This window comes from Ctenopharyngodon idella, chromosome 4 (genome assembly GCF_019924925.1).
Source record: "Ctenopharyngodon idella isolate HZGC_01 chromosome 4, HZGC01, whole genome shotgun sequence".
Taxonomy (NCBI): domain Eukaryota; kingdom Metazoa; phylum Chordata; class Actinopteri; order Cypriniformes; family Xenocyprididae; genus Ctenopharyngodon; species Ctenopharyngodon idella.
The window spans coordinates 13,114,034-13,135,521 of record NC_067223.1 but is presented as its reverse complement, the minus strand read 5'-3'; the positions used below and the strand labels follow the sequence as shown (position 1 = coordinate 13,135,521).

The window sequence follows — 21,488 nt, the reverse complement described above, 5'->3', positions numbered from 1 at the left end:
AATAACTCCATTAATTAATTGATTTATCTACTAAGTAGCCGTTTAATAATGACTCAAATATTATCTTTAACACGGTTAATTCAAAGTAAAATTGAAACGATAATGATTTCAATTTATACTGTGTTTCCCTCATAATTTGTGCTCGCTTTTCAAATTTAAAATGGGCATAAAATGATCGGACTCTTGATTATAATACAACACACGGGAATTAAACTAAATCAGACGCTCTGGCCCTTTAAACGTGTTACCCATAATGCACCGCTGCACAGTACACACATGTGAGTTGTCAAACAAAACTAGCAAAGATGCAGAACGGTAATGTGAACGGAGAGGAGGATGAAGAGTATCAGGTCTTCCTTTCTCTGCACAGTCCCGCTTTAAAGGCGGCAAGAATCCCTCCGCTTTACTGGAAGAGTTTGCATTTAAAACTTGCCAATGAGGTAAAGTACACAACCGTCACGGCTGTGAATGTGTGTGTGCCAGTTTGACAGTGTCGGGATGTAATTTTACTTTTGTGAAACTGCAAATATTCATTAGTAGTAGTTTTATTTAAATAATAGTCGTTCTGTCCCATGTACAAAACCAAGAACCACGATTCTAACTGATAAGGAGAGGTGAATTCATTGATTTTTCTTTCTCTTTTAGGTGTTTGATGCTGGTGAAGTATTTGGGATTATGCAGGTGGAAGAAGATGAAGATGAGGACAATGAACGAAAAGCCAATCCTGAAGCTGAGATGACTTATAAAGTGATTGTGACCAAAGAGAGTGGCCTGCAAGCTGCTAATCCCACCAGGTGAGGGCAGCATTGAGCCATTTAGCGAGGAGTCGGTCTTTTTTTTTTTAAACAGTCTATGGTTTGAAGATTGTAAGTATATTATTTGGGCTCTCAGTTCTCTTTAAGTAACCAGCTACCCCGCCTTCTCATGCTCTCTCGTGTAAGCTGTTAAGTCACTATCGTTAGTCACCATATACCCAACAGAAAGTGACAGGTGTCCCCACCTGCACAGGAAAGAGAAAGTTTATCAGAAGGTGTCACAGAGATGGAAACAGGGGTCTTTATCTCGAAATCTACACCGGTTTCTTGCAGGAGTGCAGATGGAGAGGACACAAATATGAGCTGAAGGCAGTTTGCTTTTGATTTAAATATGCGTAAAAATGTGAACATTTATCTGGTTATTAACAGATGTCTTATGTCAGATGTAGAGTTTTTAAAGCAATTTTCTACAAAATGATTTAATTTTTTGGTGAATAATTCCTTTATGCCATGATTGATTTACATTCATATATATTCGTATTGTCATGATATTCTGATGTGACATCCCTGTCGGCCGTGACTTTGTGTGTGTTGTGTTTTTGCAGGTGACTGGCTGATTGCGGTGTGATTGGGAGCACCGGTGCGCAGGTGTTTCTCGTTCTATTTAAAAGCAGCCTCTTCCTTTCAGCGTGTTCTCTGCTCTGGTTCTGTGTTGCACTCGACCTCTCCTTATTTAAGGGAGAGGTCGAGTGCATTCACATCACTTTATTTAACATTCATTCTTACAATCAGTCAAAAGTCAGCCATCTAGGGCCATAAATATATGCACAAAGAGCAAAAAGCTGCTACAAACTCCAATGCGGAATCGGAGCAGAGAAGGAAGAAGCTGCTCTTATACAGAACGAGAAACACCTGCGTGCCGGTGCTCCCAATCACACCGCAATCAGCCAGTCACCTGCAAAAACACAAGCGTAATACACACACACACACACACACAACCAAGTAACGGCTGACAGGGAAGTCACACTGAGGTATATAAAAAGAGGGTACTGCCTTGGTACAACATGCCCAAGACAGTGTGGTATTACCATGGCATATATGTGACCCTGGACCACAAAACCAGTCATAAGGGTCATTTTTTTGAAATTGAGATTTACACATAATCTGAAAGCTGAATATATAAGCTTTTTGCCATTGATGTATGGTTTGTTAGGATAGGACAATATTTGGCTGAGATACAACTATCTGGAATCTGAGGGTGCAAAAAAATCAAAATATTGAGAAAATCACCTTTAAAGTTGTCCAAATGAAGTCCTTAGCAATGCATATTAATCACAAAAATAAAGTTTTGAGATATTTATGGTAGGAAATTTACAAAATATCTTCATGGAACATGATCTTTACTTAATATCCTAATGATTTTTGGCATACAGGAAAAATTGATAATTTTGACCCATACAATGTATTGTTGGCTATTGCTACAAATATAGCTGTGTGACTTGTGACTGGTTTTGTGGTACAGGGTCACGTAAACTAGTATTAAAAAAAAAAAAAAAAAAAAAAAAAAAAATCATGTTATCATGGTAATTTGTCCAAAAAATATTATATTGCCAAGGTACATATCCATGAAAACATGGTATTACAATGGTAACTTTTTGAGACTTTTTCGTGTGCAGACTTATTGCAGATTTGTGTCATGAAGGCCGTTGATTATATTATTTATTATAATTTATATTTATTTATATAATTTATATTTATTTATTATATATATTAACTGTTATTGCATTTTACGTTTATATGCAAAGCGACTTGCATGTATTAAAGTTACATTTATTATTATTCATTTAACTTTTTTTTTTGATCGTGCATTCCTGGGAATCAAACCCATGACCTTGCCATTGCTGGTACTGTGCTCTACTGCTTGGTTTGGTTGATTTTGAAAATGTTTTCTCTCTGTTGGTTTGTAGTGTGTTTCTTGTAGATCACGCCTGGACGTACAGGGTGGAAAGCGCCCGGCAACAGCTGCTGGAGATTCCTGGACTGCTGATCCGTATGGCCAGTCTGATGGGTCTGCCTTTCCACGGAGAGGCTCCTGATCCGGACATCGTGGATCTGGTCCTGGACAACATGTGGAAATACAACCAAACCTATCAGCTTTCCCAAGGGGTAAGACAAGGAGAAAGTTCTATTAAAGGGGCTATATGTAAGAATTTTCATGTGTGAATTGCTTTTATATTGCCAATGTGTGAACAGCTTGCAACGAAACTTAAAAAACGAGACCTTCCCCAACTTCCTAGGTTGTCTATGAAAGCCTGTAGACTAATTTTTATGTGAAGGACTCGGGATGTTTTTGCTGGGAAAATCAAAAGGATGTGCGTTTACATGCACTCCTGAGAACCTCTCTTCCATTCAATGACACATGAAATAAATCCTTATGTTCAGGATAATGCCGAAAGAGCCATTCTGTACTGTTATGTCAGTGTGTCACACATAGCCAGATGTGGATAGTCTGTACTCTCAAACTATCATAAGTGTAATTTTAATTAAATCATCTGTCGACGTGATGCCGGTGAACAAGGGTTTATGGATTTTACATATAACTCTTTAATCTATACTACAGTGTGTTCTGAGATATGATGATGCTGCCGAATTATGATTTGATGATAATGATGTTGCAGTCTGCAGAAGAAAAGGTGCCCGTGTGGTACATCATGGATGAATTTGGATCTCGGGTTCAGCACTCTTCCCAGCCGACTTGCTGTATGGCTCCTCTGTTCTACTCTCAGCAACAGATCGCTTATTCAGTGCTGTGGCCACTGCAAGACCTGGAGAATGGAGGTATGCAAACACAAAAACAAGTACAAAATCAGAGCAAAGGCATATATATATATATATATATATATATATATATATATATATATATAAAAAATTGTCTTTTCTAAAACTTATTCAACTCAAACACTTAGCAACAGTGTTGGGGGTAACTCATTACAAGTAACTTGAGTTGCGTAATCAGATTACTTTTTCAAGTAACTAGTAAAGTACTGCATTGCTTTTAAATTTACACCAAAATATCGGATACTTTTTCAAATAAGTAATGCAAGTTACTTTGTTTTCCCATGTATTGACTGACAGCTCTCCTGTCGCCATGTTGAAAGAAATCGAGAGTAAGTGCAGAGGAGTTGTGTGCAAACATGATGGTTATTGTAGTTCTAGACTAAATGTGAGCATTTACTCATCTCATTTGCACAAAAACAGAGTCAGTATTCCTTAAAATGAATAAAACAGTGAAATGTAATCTCAGACTTTTGCACAAACCTGCAATAATTAAATATTTTAAATTAAGCTAATATGTATTTTAATCTCACTTTATTAACCAGTGTATTTGCTGCAGACCTTCGATGATCCAATTCAACCATACTAATAAGCAAAAATGACTTTAGATAAACATCACATTTGTGAGGCTTATTCATTTCATTTTTGGTGTGAAAGGGCCTTAACAATTGCCAAAAATTTAACTTTTTTTTATTGTTATTAAAAAACAAACAAGCAAGCCCAGGTGAGAGAAAAGTAATGTTACACATTACTTTCCATAAAAATTACCTTACTTTTTTAGGGAGTAACGCAATATTGTAATGCATTACTTGTTAAAGTAACTTTCCCCAACACTGCTTGGCAATATGATATACAAGAAACAATATACAGTATACACACACATATACAATGTACACATACATATACAATAAAATATACATAAACAATGTACACAAACAGTGCTGACAGCAGAATCGACGAATAATACCATACGTATACATATAATGCCATTTTCTTTAAGAGCTGCTGTGCAGCCAAAATCATATACCGGTTATCACTGTAAAGCTGCTTTGACACAATCTGCATTGTAAAAAGCGCTATATAAATAAAGGTGACTTGACTTGAATGCACATTATACAGGGAAGTTGACCTGGGAATAATATACATAGTATACATTTTAGTGTGTCATGTTTTAGTGAGTGTTAGATTATTTGTCTCATAATCTAGGGCATGAGCTAGAAGGTAAGGAATGTTCAGGGATGTACCAGGCATAGATAAGGAGCAGGGAGAGAGAGTGGTGTGCACAACTGAGAGCAGGTTTTTCTCACAGTGAGTAATGGTTTTGTAGTGTTTCCTCTGCAACATAATATATAATTCGAGCATACAGTGCAAATGCATCACTCAACTGGTGTGTTGTCTTAATGAAGCAATCAAACTGATTGCCGAATTATTCTGAATCAAACACATGGCATCAGAATCATTTGAAGCTGGCCACAATTAATTCTGTTCCCCTGGCTTCTTTTTAATAATGGCAAGCCTCCACCTGCTCTATTTTGTTTTAAAAATCATCAAAAGAACATATTAAAAAATCTTTAATATATGATTTTTGGTGCAATGAGGAGAATTTTTATTGCTTAATAAAATATGATCAAATAATAAATGATGGACATTGATTTGAAATGACAATTAGAAACCAACTTCCAATATCTCTGAAATATTGAAGTAAAAAAAAATCTAAGTATTATCTAAGTAAAATGTTAGTAAAAATCTTAATAAAAATCTTTATTTTAAGGAAAAATAAACTTGTCAAAAGCTCTCTTTGAGCCAGAAAGCAAAAAGAGCAAAAGTATGAGTCAAGATAGAGACTGTCAAGATCTAGACCAGGGGTGTCCAAATTCGGTCCTGGAGGACCACTGTCTTGCAGAGTTTAGCTCCAACTTGCCTCAACACACCTGCCTGGAAGTTTCTAGTATGCCTAGTAAGACCTTGATTAGCTGTTCAGGTGTGTTTAATTGGGGTTGGCGCTAAACGCTGCAGGACAGAGGCCCTCTAGGAGCAGGATTGGACACCCCTGATCTAGACTGAAAACACAGAAAAATGGTCATCCTTGTATACTATAAAAACTGTGTACATAAGCAGTTCCTCTTTCCAATGTAACCAAGATTAGTGAACCACTGAAGTCATTAAGGTAAAACTTAGATATCAAATTGTCAGCATTTTTAAGGTGCAAAGTACAGTTTACCATATTTTGCTAGACATCACATGATGAAAAAATTAAAGTTCTAGTTCCTCAATTCTTAGAAACATAGCGTGCTTGTGAAATTTAGTTGTATAAATATCATGTACTTTAACACCCTATTATTCACACATGCCAGTGGAAACATTCAGAAACCCAATGCATGCGTGTGCAACAGAATTAGAAAAACAACACAAGTCAACAGGATAGCTTTGAGAAATAGCTCATGAAAAAAAGCACTAAATGGATATTTCATAATGTACAAAAATATATGATTTCTATATGATTAAGATTATAAAACAAACAGGGAATATTAATCTTTTCTTCAGGTCTCCAAACCACCAGTTTTCAATGCCACTGCATCATCACTCAATATATGATTCTAAATATTTGCTTAGTTCTCACCAAAGCTCGCTCTATTTTGCTGTAGATCATTTAAACCTGTAGATCTCATGAGGTACCTTTGTCTGCAGACTCAAAGTCATTGTTTGATTGGGCAGTGAGGCAACAAGTCACCTGCCTAAGCTTTCGGAAACAGCCTTTATCTAGAGTGTGCATGGCCTGTCCTTGTCTACACTGATAACAAGCTTTCAGATATTTGTTTTCTTGAGGGAGAGCAGACTCTATCTCCAGGTGTCTGCGTGATTTTGTAGCTTTGTGCCAGCTCTGAGGTAGGATAATTCAGCTCACTCCAGCATTTCCTAATTGACTCACCCTTTCATCTGTAGGATTTTAGCAGAGATCATTTATTAGGCTGTGTTCAAGCAGGGCTCTTTCCTTTTATTACAATGAAAAATCTGAACAAGATTTAAGAGTCATTTACTGGAATAAGTCAATATCTGTTGTACTGATATTGATGTCGTTGTATTAATATTCCCCCTAAATAACTACTCAAACACACATCTCCACAATCCTTTCACATCAAAAGATTTGTCCTTACCTTCAGATTGAGAGTGCTGTCCGTTGGTTAGAAATTTCAGGGGGAGTCTATGCCAAGCTCAGTTCTGGTCCGGATGCTCTTGGAACTCAATGGAATTAATATTCAGGTTCAGATAATAAAATATTAAGAAAAAATTTACTCTGAGACTTGTTTAGAGAGGATTATGCATCACCACATACAGTGGCTTCCTTTTAATAACAAAGTCCAGAATAAAAAAATCTACATATCAAGCGAGAGGTCTTCACCTCGAGGTTCTGTTAGAACAGGGGTGTCCAATCTCGGTCCTGGAGGGCCACTGTCCTGCAGAGTTTAGCTCCAACCCCAATTAAACACACCTGAACCAGCTTATCAAGGTCTAATTTAGGCATACTTTCAGGCAGGTGTGTTGAGGCAAGTTGGAGCTAAACTCTGCAGGACAGTGGCCCTCCAGGACCGAGCTTGGACACCCCTGTGTTACAAGCTTTACAATAGACCTTCATTACAGCAGAACTGATTACCAGAAGTGCTTGCTGAAGCAGTGTATTGATTTTTCCAGTTATGTATATTTTCAGTGTGTTGTTAACACATAATTGATTAAATTCCTCTTAAAATGAGCATCCGCAGGACATTTTCAGAGACAGGAGAAGAGAGATTCTGATGATTACAGTGTACAGAATTTTTCCAAAATCAAAAGAACTTGTAGTTTTGTAATCCAACATAAACCGTGGCTTGTAAACATACGTGATCATTTCACCACACAGTGTCAGTGCTCGTCTAAACTAGGGACCGCGACGCTGCAGTGTGTGTGAGACCTGATGAATAAGATCAAAATGAACATTTATTTATTTGTGTTAAATATTTCATTCATGGTTTTGCTATTTCATTCATGGTTTTGCTAGTTTAACCATGGTATTTGTAGTAAAACTGTAATACAAATGGTAATCAATCGGCGGAAAAAAACATAGTTACTACATTTATACTATAATGAAACCTTGCATGGGTTGCAGAGTTTTCCCTTAGCACAGAGTTTGCTTATTTGGACATAGAAATCAAGCTGAACACCCCCGGATTCCTGTTACCCTTTAGATGAATTCATCTTAGGTCATTTCTTTCCGGTGTTTTGCAGCCAGTTTTTGTTGCAAAACATAACATGTTTTAGTTTCAACACCTTTCATCGCAGAGCGAGAGATTTTGCTCTACTTCTACATCTGATTTTACTGACTGCAATAAGAGACACCTGTTGCCTTCACGCCTTGTTTCTTTGAAAGCAACAGGATGTCTGTTTCTCCTATACTTATTGCCCTGAGGCTCCTCTGTGGTCAGAGCGTCAACCTTTTCTGTCAAAGTTTCCAACTTTCCAGTCATTTCTCTTAAAATTTTCATTAATCTTGCTGTCTAATTAATCGCATCATCTCTCTTCCTTTAGAGAGATGATCTCTCTTCCATCTCTCTTCCTCTCCTGGTTGGGCTTTGTCCTTTCTCCTTCTCTTCTTTTTGGTGTCTTTCTTTGAGGCTTTGTCCTGTTTCTTTTGCAGACCTTGCACAAATCAAATCACTCATGTCAAATTTGAGTTCACCTGGTTTAATTATGCTTTGTCCAAGGGATTTGTCAAGAGAGTGCACTTCATTTATTGGATCTCCTTATACCACAATATCTGATTTTGATAAGTATATTAAGGCAGAACCACTGTTTTGTCATGTGCATTTGGATATATCAGGCATTTCTGATGTTAAATAATGTTTAACTCTGGTATTAACATCTGTCAACAGTTTTCACTTATGCATCACCTTCCTTTCTCATTGGCTCCTTCTAATCTTGTGACTCTTTGAGAATAAAAATATCTAGTGACCATGACAAAATCATAACCTGTACCCGTTCGGTCCTTAATTATGTTCCAGGGACCAGGGTATTATTGTTAAAACTGCTTAAAATTGTTAATGCTGAAATAAAATATTTAAAAAAAAATTAAATTAATTTTTTTGACAGAATGACTTTTACGACTGATCAAATGAATCGCCAAGTGATCAATTGAACAGTCTGTAACTATCAACTCTGCAACGTATATTGAAAACACTATTTATTATCACTGTTGGCAGTTTAAGATATTAACTTGTAAGAACAACACAAGACACTTCTCTTTAAATACAGATGAAACATTATTGCAATACATGTAAACTAACACGAATACACACACACACTAACATTTGTTGATACACAAGTTGAAGAAAGAAAATAATGACATTTAAAAGACTGAAAGAATGAAATGCAGAATGAAATTCTATCAATGTATGCAATTTCTTAGACCTGACATGAACAAACCATCTATAATTTTTTTTTTTTTTTTTTTTTTTTTAACCCTCGCATTGAGTTTTCAATGAGGCGGTGAAACTTTATATTAATTCACCATTTCAGCTAGAATCTGGAGACATTACTTGTGAAAAACCAGCTTTCACACCAGCACACATATAAACATTTCTATGTCTCAATTCCCAGACTGGGTCTCCCCACAACTCTTCTTGGCTTTGTCAGTATTGTTCTGCATCTCCTCTCCTCCAGTTTGGCCTGCACCTCCAGTTCCAGTCAGGACCCCTTTCACTCCCCTCCAGTCTGCCTATATCATTTCCAGATGTTCAGGGTTTTTGTGAGCTCATGAGACTACAGTCTCATTCTCCATCTCGTCCTGTGGCTATAGCTATGTTATAGGAAATTGGCAACTAAGACTTTGTGACTAAACTTAACTTTTTCAATGGAATTTTCAATGGAAAAAAAAGAGAAAAGCCCAATTGACCCTATAATGACATACATTGTCTTTATTTTGTAACTGTATGTTCTCCCATCACATTAATCAACATGTTATCTTCTCAGTCACTTGGTTCCTAATATTTTCACTCTTGCAGTGTTTAGTCATTCTATAATGAAAAGTTTTTTTACCCATATTATCAGCATTTGGGAATTAACATCCATTTGAATTAACATACCAAACATCACATAATTTTTTTTTTATAAAATATTCAATAATTACTCATGATGCATGACTAATCTGTGAATAAAGAATAATAGTCATACATTACATACAAAATAAAGCAATAAGCCCCAAGAAGCTGTGGTTTACAATAAATTTAGAACAGCTAAGTAGTGTTTAAAACCCTGCTAAGCCCGATTTTTGGATGGGACTAGTTTTTCAGGGGGCGTTAGAGAAATCTGTGTTTTACAGGCATACTTTTTTGCGTTTTTTTTTTTTTTTTTTTTTTTTTTTTTTTTTTTAAACCTGTCCAAATCTGGCATGTCTGTGTTTTTCTGACACATCAGTAAAAATTTGAGGGCAAATTACCTACTGTTTCTCAGCAAAATCAACAGTCCTCTGAGAAATCTAATCCCGCCTGAATGTGAATGTCTTTGATTGCATATATTGTATTATACTAACGCTTCTTCTCGTGTTTTTGACCTACCTGACCTACCATTTGTGCACCAGTCTTTCACATGCCTTCATTTCATTTCAATATGGATGGTATTCAATGAAAAAAAAAAATATATATATATATATAATGAATAAATAGAGCCAAATCGCAGAAACGGCGATGACTGCCCATTTTAATATTAGTGTCAGGTAAGATACTTGTCTAGATGTCTCACTTATGTTGGTTTATTATAAACAGCCACTTCTATAAACTCACTTAAGTATGGTTTTTAATAATAAATTAAAATTATATTAGACCACCTGTCATAATAAAGAGAAAACACATGTATTTTAGGAATCTGTCAAACTAGCAATTTTATTGTCACTTATTAGGCAAATAAACTGAAACTAAATAGCCTTTTCACGCATAATAACCAAATATCTATTTTATTTTTATTTTGTATAGCCTCTTTTGGCCTTGATAACAGCTTGCTTTCTTGGTGGCATTGCTTTTATGTACTTTTCCATAGTCTCTGTTGTTATTGACTTCCAAATAGGTTCTAATAGTTTTTCCATTACAGAAACATAAATGATTTTATTAATCACCAGTACTGTTAGTTTAGGACAGCTGTGGCACAAACCTTACATTGGGTGGTGGTCTAATGAATTTAAGCACTGTATGTCAAACGCAGTTTAAGTAAAGAGTGCCAGAGAAAAACGTATTGCCTGATTCAGTATCAGTGGTCAGATGTGATGTTGTCAGGATGTATGTCAGTGAGCGTAATTGTTTGCACAATACAGCTCTCAGCCTCTCTCTCTTGCTCTCTGCATGTATTCATTCTATGCATATATGCGTCCAAAATGTACTCATGCAGGCAGTAAAGGCAAAGACGGCGAGGTCCCTCCTTTGTTATAGCAAGAGGGGTCGTTGGGTTTATTTATGGGCCCACAAGGCAAAGATGGAGAAATGTGTCTTTTGTTCCAGAAAGCTCCTTTTTAAAAAAAAAAAAGCTTGTTATTCTCTGTATAATGTGTTAGCTGGGAAGGATTTGCATGCAGGTATGATGTTCATTCTATTCATCAGGAGCAGTTTCCATAGATTTCATTAACAGTTCATGTTAGTATTGTGTATTTACCATGGCAACTGTTGTCTCTGTGGTTTATGTGAATTTTTTCATATTCATTTTTATTGATGTGTTTTATTTATTTATTTATTTTATTTATTTTTCCTTTTTATGTTACATGATTTTTCCTGTGCATGTTATTGATTTCTTTGGGTCATGTTCCTTGGAATCAAAATGTCTGTTTTCATCTTTGCAGACATGAGATAATGCAAGATCTGTGATATTCTTTTAAAGCTGTTAAAACAAAATTTGCTTAAGTTATTCTGTGTGCCTTACAAGGACCATGGTGACCTAATAAGACCTGCTAAGGTACATTTTTGTCTTTATATGCATTATTAAATTAAGAAGTACTAAGAGCTTCAGTAGGTACTTTCACTAGTTCCTTTCTGGGGAGCAGCAGAACTGTAGTTTCACAAGACTAGCCTTCTTCTGCTGCTTCTGCTTCTCTTTTTTTCTCTCTTTGTATTCTGCAAATATCTTACTACTTTTGGGGATTTCTCTATACTCTGATCTTCAAAAACTTCATCTGTTAGATGCAATACTTTGGATATTAATGCTTAGATTTATTTTTCTATTTTATCTTGAAACTTATTTGCTACTTATTCGCTTATTTTAATAAGATTTGTTTATATTTCTTAAACTTCACTTTTGACTGTTCTTGTGTAAGACTGTCCTTGTGTAACTTCTTTCCGTTATGTTATGTGCACATCGTGGACACACCTAGACAAAACAAGAACTAGACCCTGGACACACTGGTACACTCGCATGAACTTAAAACACGCACATACGTTTGATCTCTCTTACTTGTTACTGTATTTCTTAAAGGGGACCTTGATTATGAGTTCACTTTTTCTTTTATTTTTTTTTTTTTTTTTTTCTTTAGTTAGTGTGTAATGTTGCAGTTTGAGCATAAACAACATCTGCAAAGTTATGACGCTCAAAGTACAAGGCAAAAGGAGATATTTTCTTTTACTGGAATCGTTTTTTAAAGGACTACAATGAGCTCCTTCCCGGGTTGGTGACATCACAAACCCCAAAATTGACATAAACCCCGCCCCTGGGAACACACAACAAACGAGGTGAGGCCATGTTGGGCTGCTTTAGAGAAGAGGAAGAGTTGTTGAGTGTTGTTGCCATGTTGTCATTTTAAGCTGGACTGCTTCACAAAAGAGGGTCATTTCAACGCTGGATTTGCACAAAATATTAACATGACGGCACATGCTAGTCGATGAGTTGAATCAACTCCACAGCGACTACATAAATGTATTCACTAACCATTCAGAAACATCCAGATGCATTCTATAAGTTGTAACTTCTCCCTGAGTCTCTCCATCAGTGTCCGACTCCGGTTTGAACAATGTAAGGCTGAACACCGTTACTGACAATCCTTATTTTGTCTGCGTGAGATTCTCCAGCTTTGTTGTTGTTGAGCAACCGAAGCGCGAGCTGTTAAAGCTCCGCCCTCTTCTGGAAAGGAGGCCGGGAGCAGCAGCTCATTTGCATTTAAAGGTACACACAAAAACGGCGTGTTTTTGCTCACACCCTAATAGGGGCAAATTTGACAAGCTATAATAAATGATCTGTGGGGTATTTTGAGCTGAAACTTCACAGACACATTCTGGGGACACCAGAGACTTATATTACATCTTGTAAAAAGAGACATTATAGGTCACCTTTAATACGCCATATATCATAAGGTTTGATCTTTTTAGTTCTTTGATGTTATTGCCTGATCGTGTGTATAAATATGACGTATCTTCCTTAATAAATGGGAGAATGTCATAGTAGTACACTGGCTCGGTGTCTGCTTGATCATTCTCCAGGGATATGTGGGGTTTATGCACGTGTTTCCAACTGATGATTGATAGCATTTAGGCTTCAGAAAATTACCTGAAAATGAATCTAACAATTTATTTCTTATTCAAATTTGATCTCGGACATACTAATTGCTCGTCCGCTTGGATCTCACTGCATCACTCTAACCTCAAAATGCCATTTTCTTTTCACTGTTATTCTGTTTATGTATATATACGTATGTGGCTTAATGAGCAAAGGAAATTGTGGTTTCCATGGTCAAACCAGTTGAGAAGCACTGATATAGAAAGTGGTTTGAAGAGGATTTCAGTCTTGTGTTCAAGAAAGAGGTCAAAAGGTCTCAAAAGGGAGTGTTTTTTAGCTCTGGCTCTTGTCTTAATTCAGGATGTGCATTCTTTGGACCCATTTCTCTTGGGTTAACTGCCAAAAGTTGACAACATTGGAGAGGGCTGTCCTAAATTATAGGCCTACAAAATAGTCCATGGAGAAGTAGTCAGCTCCGGCTTTCATGTTCCACATTGACATTGTCTCATTTTATGAGCCTGGAGTGTTGAGTCGGGCCTTTTGTGGAGTTCTGCTCCTGTTTCAGCACAGTTCTGTTTTTTGTCATCCCTTAATTTGCTCTAAAGCAGGGAACACACTACACGACCGTCAGGCCTATTATGAATGTAATTTGGTCGTTACGACTGATCATGCTCAAACGGACCAAGTTTGTTCTAGTTGCACTCAAGTCTGTCTTTACAGTCATTTTTTTTTTTTTTTTTTTTTTTTTCTGCACAAACTGCACTGCAAATAATCCATGTTTGTTTTCAAATTGATTTAAAAAATAAAGGTATTTTAATCAAACAAACTCCAGATAGTCCACTGGTAGCGTCAAAGTGTGTTCTAGTTCAAAGACAAACAATAACTGTCAATCAAGGCAGAGAAACTAGGAACTTAAATATACACAGATAATGAGCTCAGAGACTAACAGGTGAGATGATCAAATTAATATCCATAGCAACTAATGATAGCGGGAAACATGAACAAAGACAACAGGAAATAATGAGAAGCAAATTAAAAGTCCATGATAATGAAACTAAAGAAACAAATGACCGGATTCTTTTCAGGATTCTTTGGATAGAGAGTTAACAAGCATTTATATGAAATGGAAATCTTTTGTAGCATTATAAGCGTCTTTACTGTCACTTTTGATCAATTTAATTATTTTGTCCTTGCTGAGTAAATGTGTAAAACTGGGTAAAAAAAATCTCTTACTGACCCCAAACTTTTGAAGGGCAATGTACATTACAGGCTTTAAATTATTAATGTATGCATAAATGATAAACTCTGGTTGTTTTTAAGCGATATATTGAAGAAGGCTACATAACATCCTTTTGATCACTTTTGTCAGGTCTGATGTGAATATAATCTGACTTAATTCTGGCGAAATGTGGGTTTGCATGTCTTGAGACATTGAGAAAAATGACATGACGGTAGATAAATGAGGACATAATTTTCATTTTTAGGTGAACTGTTCCTTTAAATCAGGTAACTTTTAGTTGATTCTTACATCTTCAATGAGCATGTCCGTCTTTATTGCCTGCCTGTTTTAATGAGCAGGTACTGCACCTCGTTCTTTTATCTCTTGAATGAAAAGATCAAATAGATTCCAATCTCTCTGACCTCCACAGGGAACAAAGGGGATTATACCACACTGGAATGACTCAGACCACTTGAGGCTGCCCCTCATGGAGATAAGCGTGCTTCACATGTATGCGCATCATGATAACAGACCGATCAAAGATGCTCCATTAAGTCTACCAGTCAAAAATTCAAGTAGGAATGGGAGAAATGGCAACCCAAGATGGATGTTAAGATCAGATGTTAACGGGGCCTTTAACACTTGAACGACACATTTGCAGTCTCTCGGACTTTCACGCCCCGCGGGAAACAAAGAAGTTTATTGTTAACACCATCTTGCTGGTTGTTTACAGCTTGGGTACTTATGTTGGCAGTTAAGGACTTATCGGGATTAACTGAAAACACACTTAAGTCCTTAAACTTTGATGCATAAAGCTGTTATGGTTCATATAGTAGAATATGAAGCTCACTCCCAAAGAGTAAAAAAACAACTCAGTTTTATTCAAAGGAACAAAAACTGAGCAATATAAATATGCACCGCACACATATATGAAAATATGTGAATCAAAGTTCTGTTCATAGAGTTCTCCACATTTCCAAAATCCGTAGAAAATAAGAGGATCCAGCCTCTAATCAACTTAAGATACAAAAGCACTCAGTACTTATAGGCATATGGAAGACAAGTTGATGTCAGGTTCTGGTTCTTGCAACGTCTGAATATGGTGTTCTGTTTTTTTTTTTTTTTATGCAAATGTGGATGTTTAAAGGCAATTTATTGGACACATTAAAGGAATAGTGATGCAATGGGGAGATCCAAGGTCAGATGATTAAATTGATTTTATTACTTAAAAGATAATCAGAAAATAAATGATAGACATATTGATTTTGAATAATAAAAATGTAAATTTAATAAATGAGAATTATCATGACAGAATAATACAAACAGTTATCAATCAACTTCCAATATCTCTGAAATATTGAAGTCCAAAACATAAGTATTATCTAAGAAAAATGTTATTAAAAATCTTAATCAAAAGTTTAGTAAGATCTTAACCCAATCAAAATATGTTTATCAAAAATCTAAGTATAATTCTTTAAGTCTATATGCTCTTGCCTATTGAAAGTAAAGGTAGACGAGATCTCGTTCAAAATGCAAAGAGCAAAAATTTGAGTCACGACTGAGAGGATGTCAGATTGAGACTGAACGCACAAAGAAATTGGCCTTCTTATATACCATAAATCTGCGCACATAAGCAAGCTTCTCTTTTGTGCATGCAGCCAACACCAGTAAGCCACAAGAGCTATTAAAGCAAATCAAGAATAACATAGTTGTAGGCATCTCAACATTTTGCAGGTCCAAAATATAGTCTGACAGTGATACTAGATGTCATGTGATGGGTTAGTTCTCCTTTTCGTGGAAATTAAATGTACCTGTGAAAACAAAAGCCTATTAAAATGTACTCTTTGGCCTTTGTTCACACTATGTACATGTCTACTTCTGCAGGCACGGCCTTTTAAAAATATCTGTACTTTATCACCCTAGTATTTACATATGCTAATGGAAACAGTAATGGTCAGTAATGTAACCCTAAAAGGCTTTTCATGAGAGAAACATGTTTTGTCATAAAGTCATAAAAACATAAAACAATAAATGATTGCAATATTACTGATTTAAATGATTAATTATATAAGAAAAACATCTTATTTTCAATCGTCATCCATCAAATAGTTCACCCGAAAATGAAAATTGTCATCATTTACTCAACCTCAAGTTGTTCCAAACCTGTATGAGTTTCTTTCTTCTGCTGAACACAAAAGATATTTTGGAGAATGTCGGTAACCAAACAGTTGATTGGATAGTACTTTTTTTCCACTCATCTGGGTGGCTGATTCTTCTGGAGCCTGTTCTTTTGGCATGTTCACATGTCTCATATCTATACAACCCCTGCAGACACAACAGCAGATAAAACATAGGCAATATTGGTTTGGAATAATGAGAATTTCAATTGTTTTTTAATAAAGAAAAATAACATGAACAGTTAGAAACCAATTTCTAATATCTCTGAAATATTATGTCAAAATCTGAGTAAAAGATTAATAAAATCTGAGTAAAATATTCTTGCCTAAGGAGAAAAAACAGTTGTCGAGAGCTCTCTTTAAGTCAGAAAGCTAAAAGAGCAAAAGTTGAGTCAGTGAGGTGCAAAGTATAGTTTCTTTATAATGAAGATATGATTGATTGGATGATAAAACATAAACGGGGAATATTAATATTGTGATCGGTTTCACCAACTACTTAAGATTCATCGTCATGTTTTAACAAACGTTCACATCGCAACTGAATATGTTTGTCAGTCCTGTATTTGCATCATTAATACGGTTACGTTCACACAGTTCAGTTACTTACAAGAGTGACATTAGCATTCTATAACCAAAAGTCAATAAAAATTTCAAAGAAGAAAAGAATAAGTTGAAAGTAAAGGAAGACAAAGCACGCCTTAGGATGTGAAATCCATGCAGAATGCAAGAAGTCTGAATTGCATGAAGTTACCTGGACACTTTATAGGCTTGATTGCGTGACAGGGGAAGTACCCGTTGAAAAGCATAATTTATTTTTAACCATTATTGGGACTTTTTAAAAGTTATGTGAATGTCTAGAAGCAATGAATTTAAGGAAACTGATTCCCTATCTGTTAAATAATAAAAGAGGAGGTTATTGTAAATCCAACCCTTCATTATAAAGTGGTTTTATTCAAATTTCTGCCTTTGATTTGATGAGTTTTGACATTTATCAGATGAGGTGACGCGTGATTTCGCATATGGAGAGGCTGATGCTTTGGTGAGGAGATGCCGCCTGTTGCCATGGCTACCCGATGACCTTGAGGCCGTGAGCGATGACATCCAGGAACCGTCTGACCTTTACTATGAAGTGAGTGGATTTAATCATCTTTAAAATATTATTTGCTTTGGGAGTGTTTGTCTATGTGGAATTCTATTTGGTTGGTGTTTTTGTTTCTGTGGACATCATTCTGATCCAGTACAATCATTAATTATCATTTTCTCTCTACATCACTGCACTTTTCTAGACGATTCTACAGGAGAACAAGGAGAAGCTTCCTGTAGACATCCAGCCTTATTGTGTTCCAGATGGAAAAGTTCTGAAGTAAGTCGGTGTTGAATGTCGGGTATTGTCTCGTTTTGATGTTTGCAACTGTAAAGTCTTGTTTCCATGTCAAAATTATTTCTGCGTGAAATGTCTAGCCTTTTTTTTTTTTTTTTTTTTTTTTTTTTTTTTTTAAACCTTTTAATCATTTGATGCATTTAAGAGATCCAAGGTCAGATGACTAAATTGATTTTATCTCTTAATAAAATATAATCAGAAAATAAATGATAGACATTGATTTTGAATGATAAAAATGTAAATTTAATAAATGAAAATTATCATAACAGAATAATACAGTTATCAATCAACTTCCAATATCTCTGAAATATTGAAGTACAAAATACAAGTATTCAAAGAAAAATGTTAGTAATAATCTTAATCAAACTTTAGTAAAATCTTAATAAATCCAAATATAATGTTACTCAAAGTTTAAGTATAAATCTTTAAGTCTGAGTGAAATGATATTGCCTATGAAGAACAAAATTTGACGAGATCTCATTGATATGCAAAGAGCAGACATCAACAAGTTCCTCTTTTGACCTTCACAAACATCATTAAACGACAAGAGCTAATAAAGCAAATCAAAAATAATACAATAGTCTCAGCATTTTGCAGGTTCAAAGTACAGTCTGACAGGGGGATTAGATGGACAAACGAGGTATCAGCTCCTCTTTTTGAGGAAATCCGATACATCTGTGAAGACAAAAACCTATTAGACATGACTTTTTAAAAGATATTTATACTTTAACACCCTAGCATTTAAAGGAAACTTTCAGAAAGTGTGTACGTGTGCAGCAGACTTAGAAAAACACAATAGTCAGTAATGTAGCCCTAAAAGGCCTTTCATGAGAGAAACAGTGTACATTTGCCATAGAAATCATAAAAACGTAAAACAATAAATGATTATAATATTACTAATTAAATGATTAATTATGGGCAAGGAAAAACATCATTTAAAATCTTCACTCAAAAATATATTATTTCTATAAAAAAATATAATTAAGATGTTAAAACATAAACATTAATCTTCTCTTCGCCCACATCATCATTATAGTCTAAGACTAAGTTATGTGTTGTTGTATAATTATTTGTTGTTTGATTTAATTTCTATAAATGTATTTATAAAAGGTTGAAAATGGTGTGTTGAGGACAAAATAAATACAAAACTTCGATTTTGTCAAACATTCTTATATATGATTTTGAAGGACCCCACTATGCCATAAATTCCTGATCTTATTTGGTCATTTGGACCCCACAAAGTAGTATAAACGTGTGCGCGCGTGCGTGCGTGCATGCTGGGATTTAAACTGCAAGGATTTAAAGGGTCACGAGACCTAAGACCTTTGTTCATCTTCGGAACACAAATTAAGATATTTTTGTTTAACAACACGAATCACAGTTGATATCCAGAGTCCAGTGTTTCAAGTTTTTATGGACATATTTCATATACTCTCCTGCTCCAAACAAAAACCACCAATGTATATGCATGCATATTTCATCATGTCTTCTTCAATTGAAAAATCTGTGCAAATAAGGACTATACAGCGGTACATACATCTGATCATGAACGCGATGACACGATTAATTATTCTGATACCCAAAAGACAATGTAGACCGAAAATTCAAAGAAGAATGGACTAAAAAGTAACTATGCCTTTATTCTTTCTGTGTTAAACTGATGTGTGTCATTTGTTCAGAGGTTATAATGCTTGTAAATGTAATTAAAATATTATTAGACCTTTTCTTCCTTTTTTTTTTTTTTTTTTTATATATAGACCAATAGCTCAGTTATAATGCTTATTTGTTATTTCTAAGAATAATTTATCAGAAGTATTTGATTTGTTTATGATAGTTGTTAGTAGTCTCTAATAAGATTTTTTTTTTTTTTTTTTTTTTTTTTTTTTTTTTAATACTTCAAGGTTCCTCCAACTCTTGTTTTTTTTTTTTTGTTTGTTTGTTTGTTTGTTTTTAATTTCTCCACTCATATGTTAATATTCATTTGTCTGTATAATGAGTGTGTTGTAGATCTGTGTTTTATTGGTTGTTGTCCCCCTCTTTCCACTCTCTATACTCACACTTTTCCACAGCTTTACACCCCATTTCAAATCGGAGGTATGAATGACCAGAATGCTAAAACGGGGGTTTTATGACACTTCAGAGTATTTTGACAAAACACAGACATTTAGCACTTAGACTTTATTATCAGAGATACAAAGTTGAGTTGGTCTGCAGAGCAACTGTAGACTAGAGTTTGTCCTCACACACTCTTTTAAACTGTTTTCCATATGCTCTCCCCCAAAGGTGGGGTCACTACAGTTCATACACAACACTTAATGGCAGATGAGTCTCAGCTCACCATATGTGAGCACATTGCGTTCTTCTACAAGCCTCTGCACACAAAACATGACTATAATAGTAGAATAACTTAACATAAATAGCTATATTCACTTTGATCATACTTGATTCATTTATGTTCCGAAATATTCCAGTATTCACTTTGTCTTTTCCTGTATGCACAAATCAGGGTCTACGCTGAGATGAAGCAGGTTTTAGACCATCTGAAACATCCACGTTTCCAATTCACTGAAAACAAGGAAGAGGCTGACATAATCTGGGCCTTCTCCCATATCCGAGATTATCGGTGAGCGCGTTCACATACACACTTCAATCCTATCCCTAAACCTAACCCTCATGCAAACCTTTTTGCAATTTTACATTTTAATTAAGACATTGTTCATTACTTGGCTTACTTGGTAGTGGGCAATTTCAGGTTTTATATCCTTGTTGAGGATGTACAGTCCCCAAATGTTCTGCAATTTGGGCAAAACCTGACCCACACACTTTAGTCTTTCTCCCTTGGCAATTGGTGATCTATTCTTACTTTTCTTGTTTTACCTAAGTGGTTTTGTTGACTCTTAGGAAACTGAGTGAGGAACGGCCTCATGTCCTGCTCAACCAGTTCCCCTGTGAGACTGTGCTGACCACTAAAGACTGCCTGGCATCTGTGGCACGGAGAGCCAGGGGAGGTCAGGGGGCTCTGTGGCTCCCCAAGACCTTTAATCTACAGACTGAGCTACCTCAGTTCATCCGACATTACCAGCAAAGGCAGGAGAGGTGAGTGTCTGTGTGATCACAGTGCTGGAAAAACTCATTGGTAACGGATTGTGGTAGAAATTCTCTCACACTACGTTATCTGACTAAACCTGCCTAGGGTAAATGAGAGTCGGCCGAGATTCTGCCTGAATAGAAAAATGCACACATTTATATTTAAAAATGTCATGGTTGCAGAGTTTCTTCTGTTTCCCATTGTTATTCACTTCCAAAAGTCTAGACTTCTTAGTCATGTGGCAGATCTAATTAAAGCATACTGTTGTTCCACTTCCTTTTGTGGCTGTTGTCAGATACACTTTTGAACTTCCTAAAACACAGTACTTTGCAAAATATCAGATTTCAACATAAGCATAAAACTTAAAATCGGCATGAAACAGAAGTTGCGATAGATACAGTATATGTGACAATAAAGAAGAAAAGACTGAGTGAAATGGCTTCTTGAACAAGAAAAATATGTCGGGAACTCTCCATTGGGAATTGATTGTATTGGATGGATATGGTTTGCGTTTGCTGTGATTTCATGTGAGTGACAG

At 35.7% G+C, this 21,488-nt stretch overlaps 1 protein-coding gene across 2 annotated transcripts in view; it reads left to right on the top strand.

Moving 5' to 3' along the window:
• Positions 1-219: 219 nt before the first annotated feature.
• The window catches only part of ttll12 (tubulin tyrosine ligase-like family, member 12), a 49,158-nt gene continuing 27,889 nt past the window's right edge, over positions 220-21,488 (top strand). Inside the window, exons 1-8 of one of the 2 annotated variants that reach the window (XM_051892347.1) lie at positions 220-440; positions 646-794; positions 2,723-2,921; positions 3,434-3,593; positions 17,477-17,610; positions 17,768-17,844; positions 20,369-20,485; positions 20,764-20,958. In XM_051892347.1, coding sequence (XP_051748307.1) covers positions 306-440; positions 646-794; positions 2,723-2,921; positions 3,434-3,593; positions 17,477-17,610; positions 17,768-17,844; positions 20,369-20,485; positions 20,764-20,958 — 1,166 coding nt within the window. In that variant the 5' untranslated portion in view covers positions 220-305. Of the gene's footprint in view, positions 441-645; positions 795-2,722; positions 2,922-3,433; positions 3,594-10,564; positions 11,182-17,476; positions 17,611-17,767; positions 17,845-20,368; positions 20,486-20,763; positions 20,959-21,488 lie in introns of those variants that run through there. The other variant, XM_051892348.1, reaches the window with a different exon arrangement.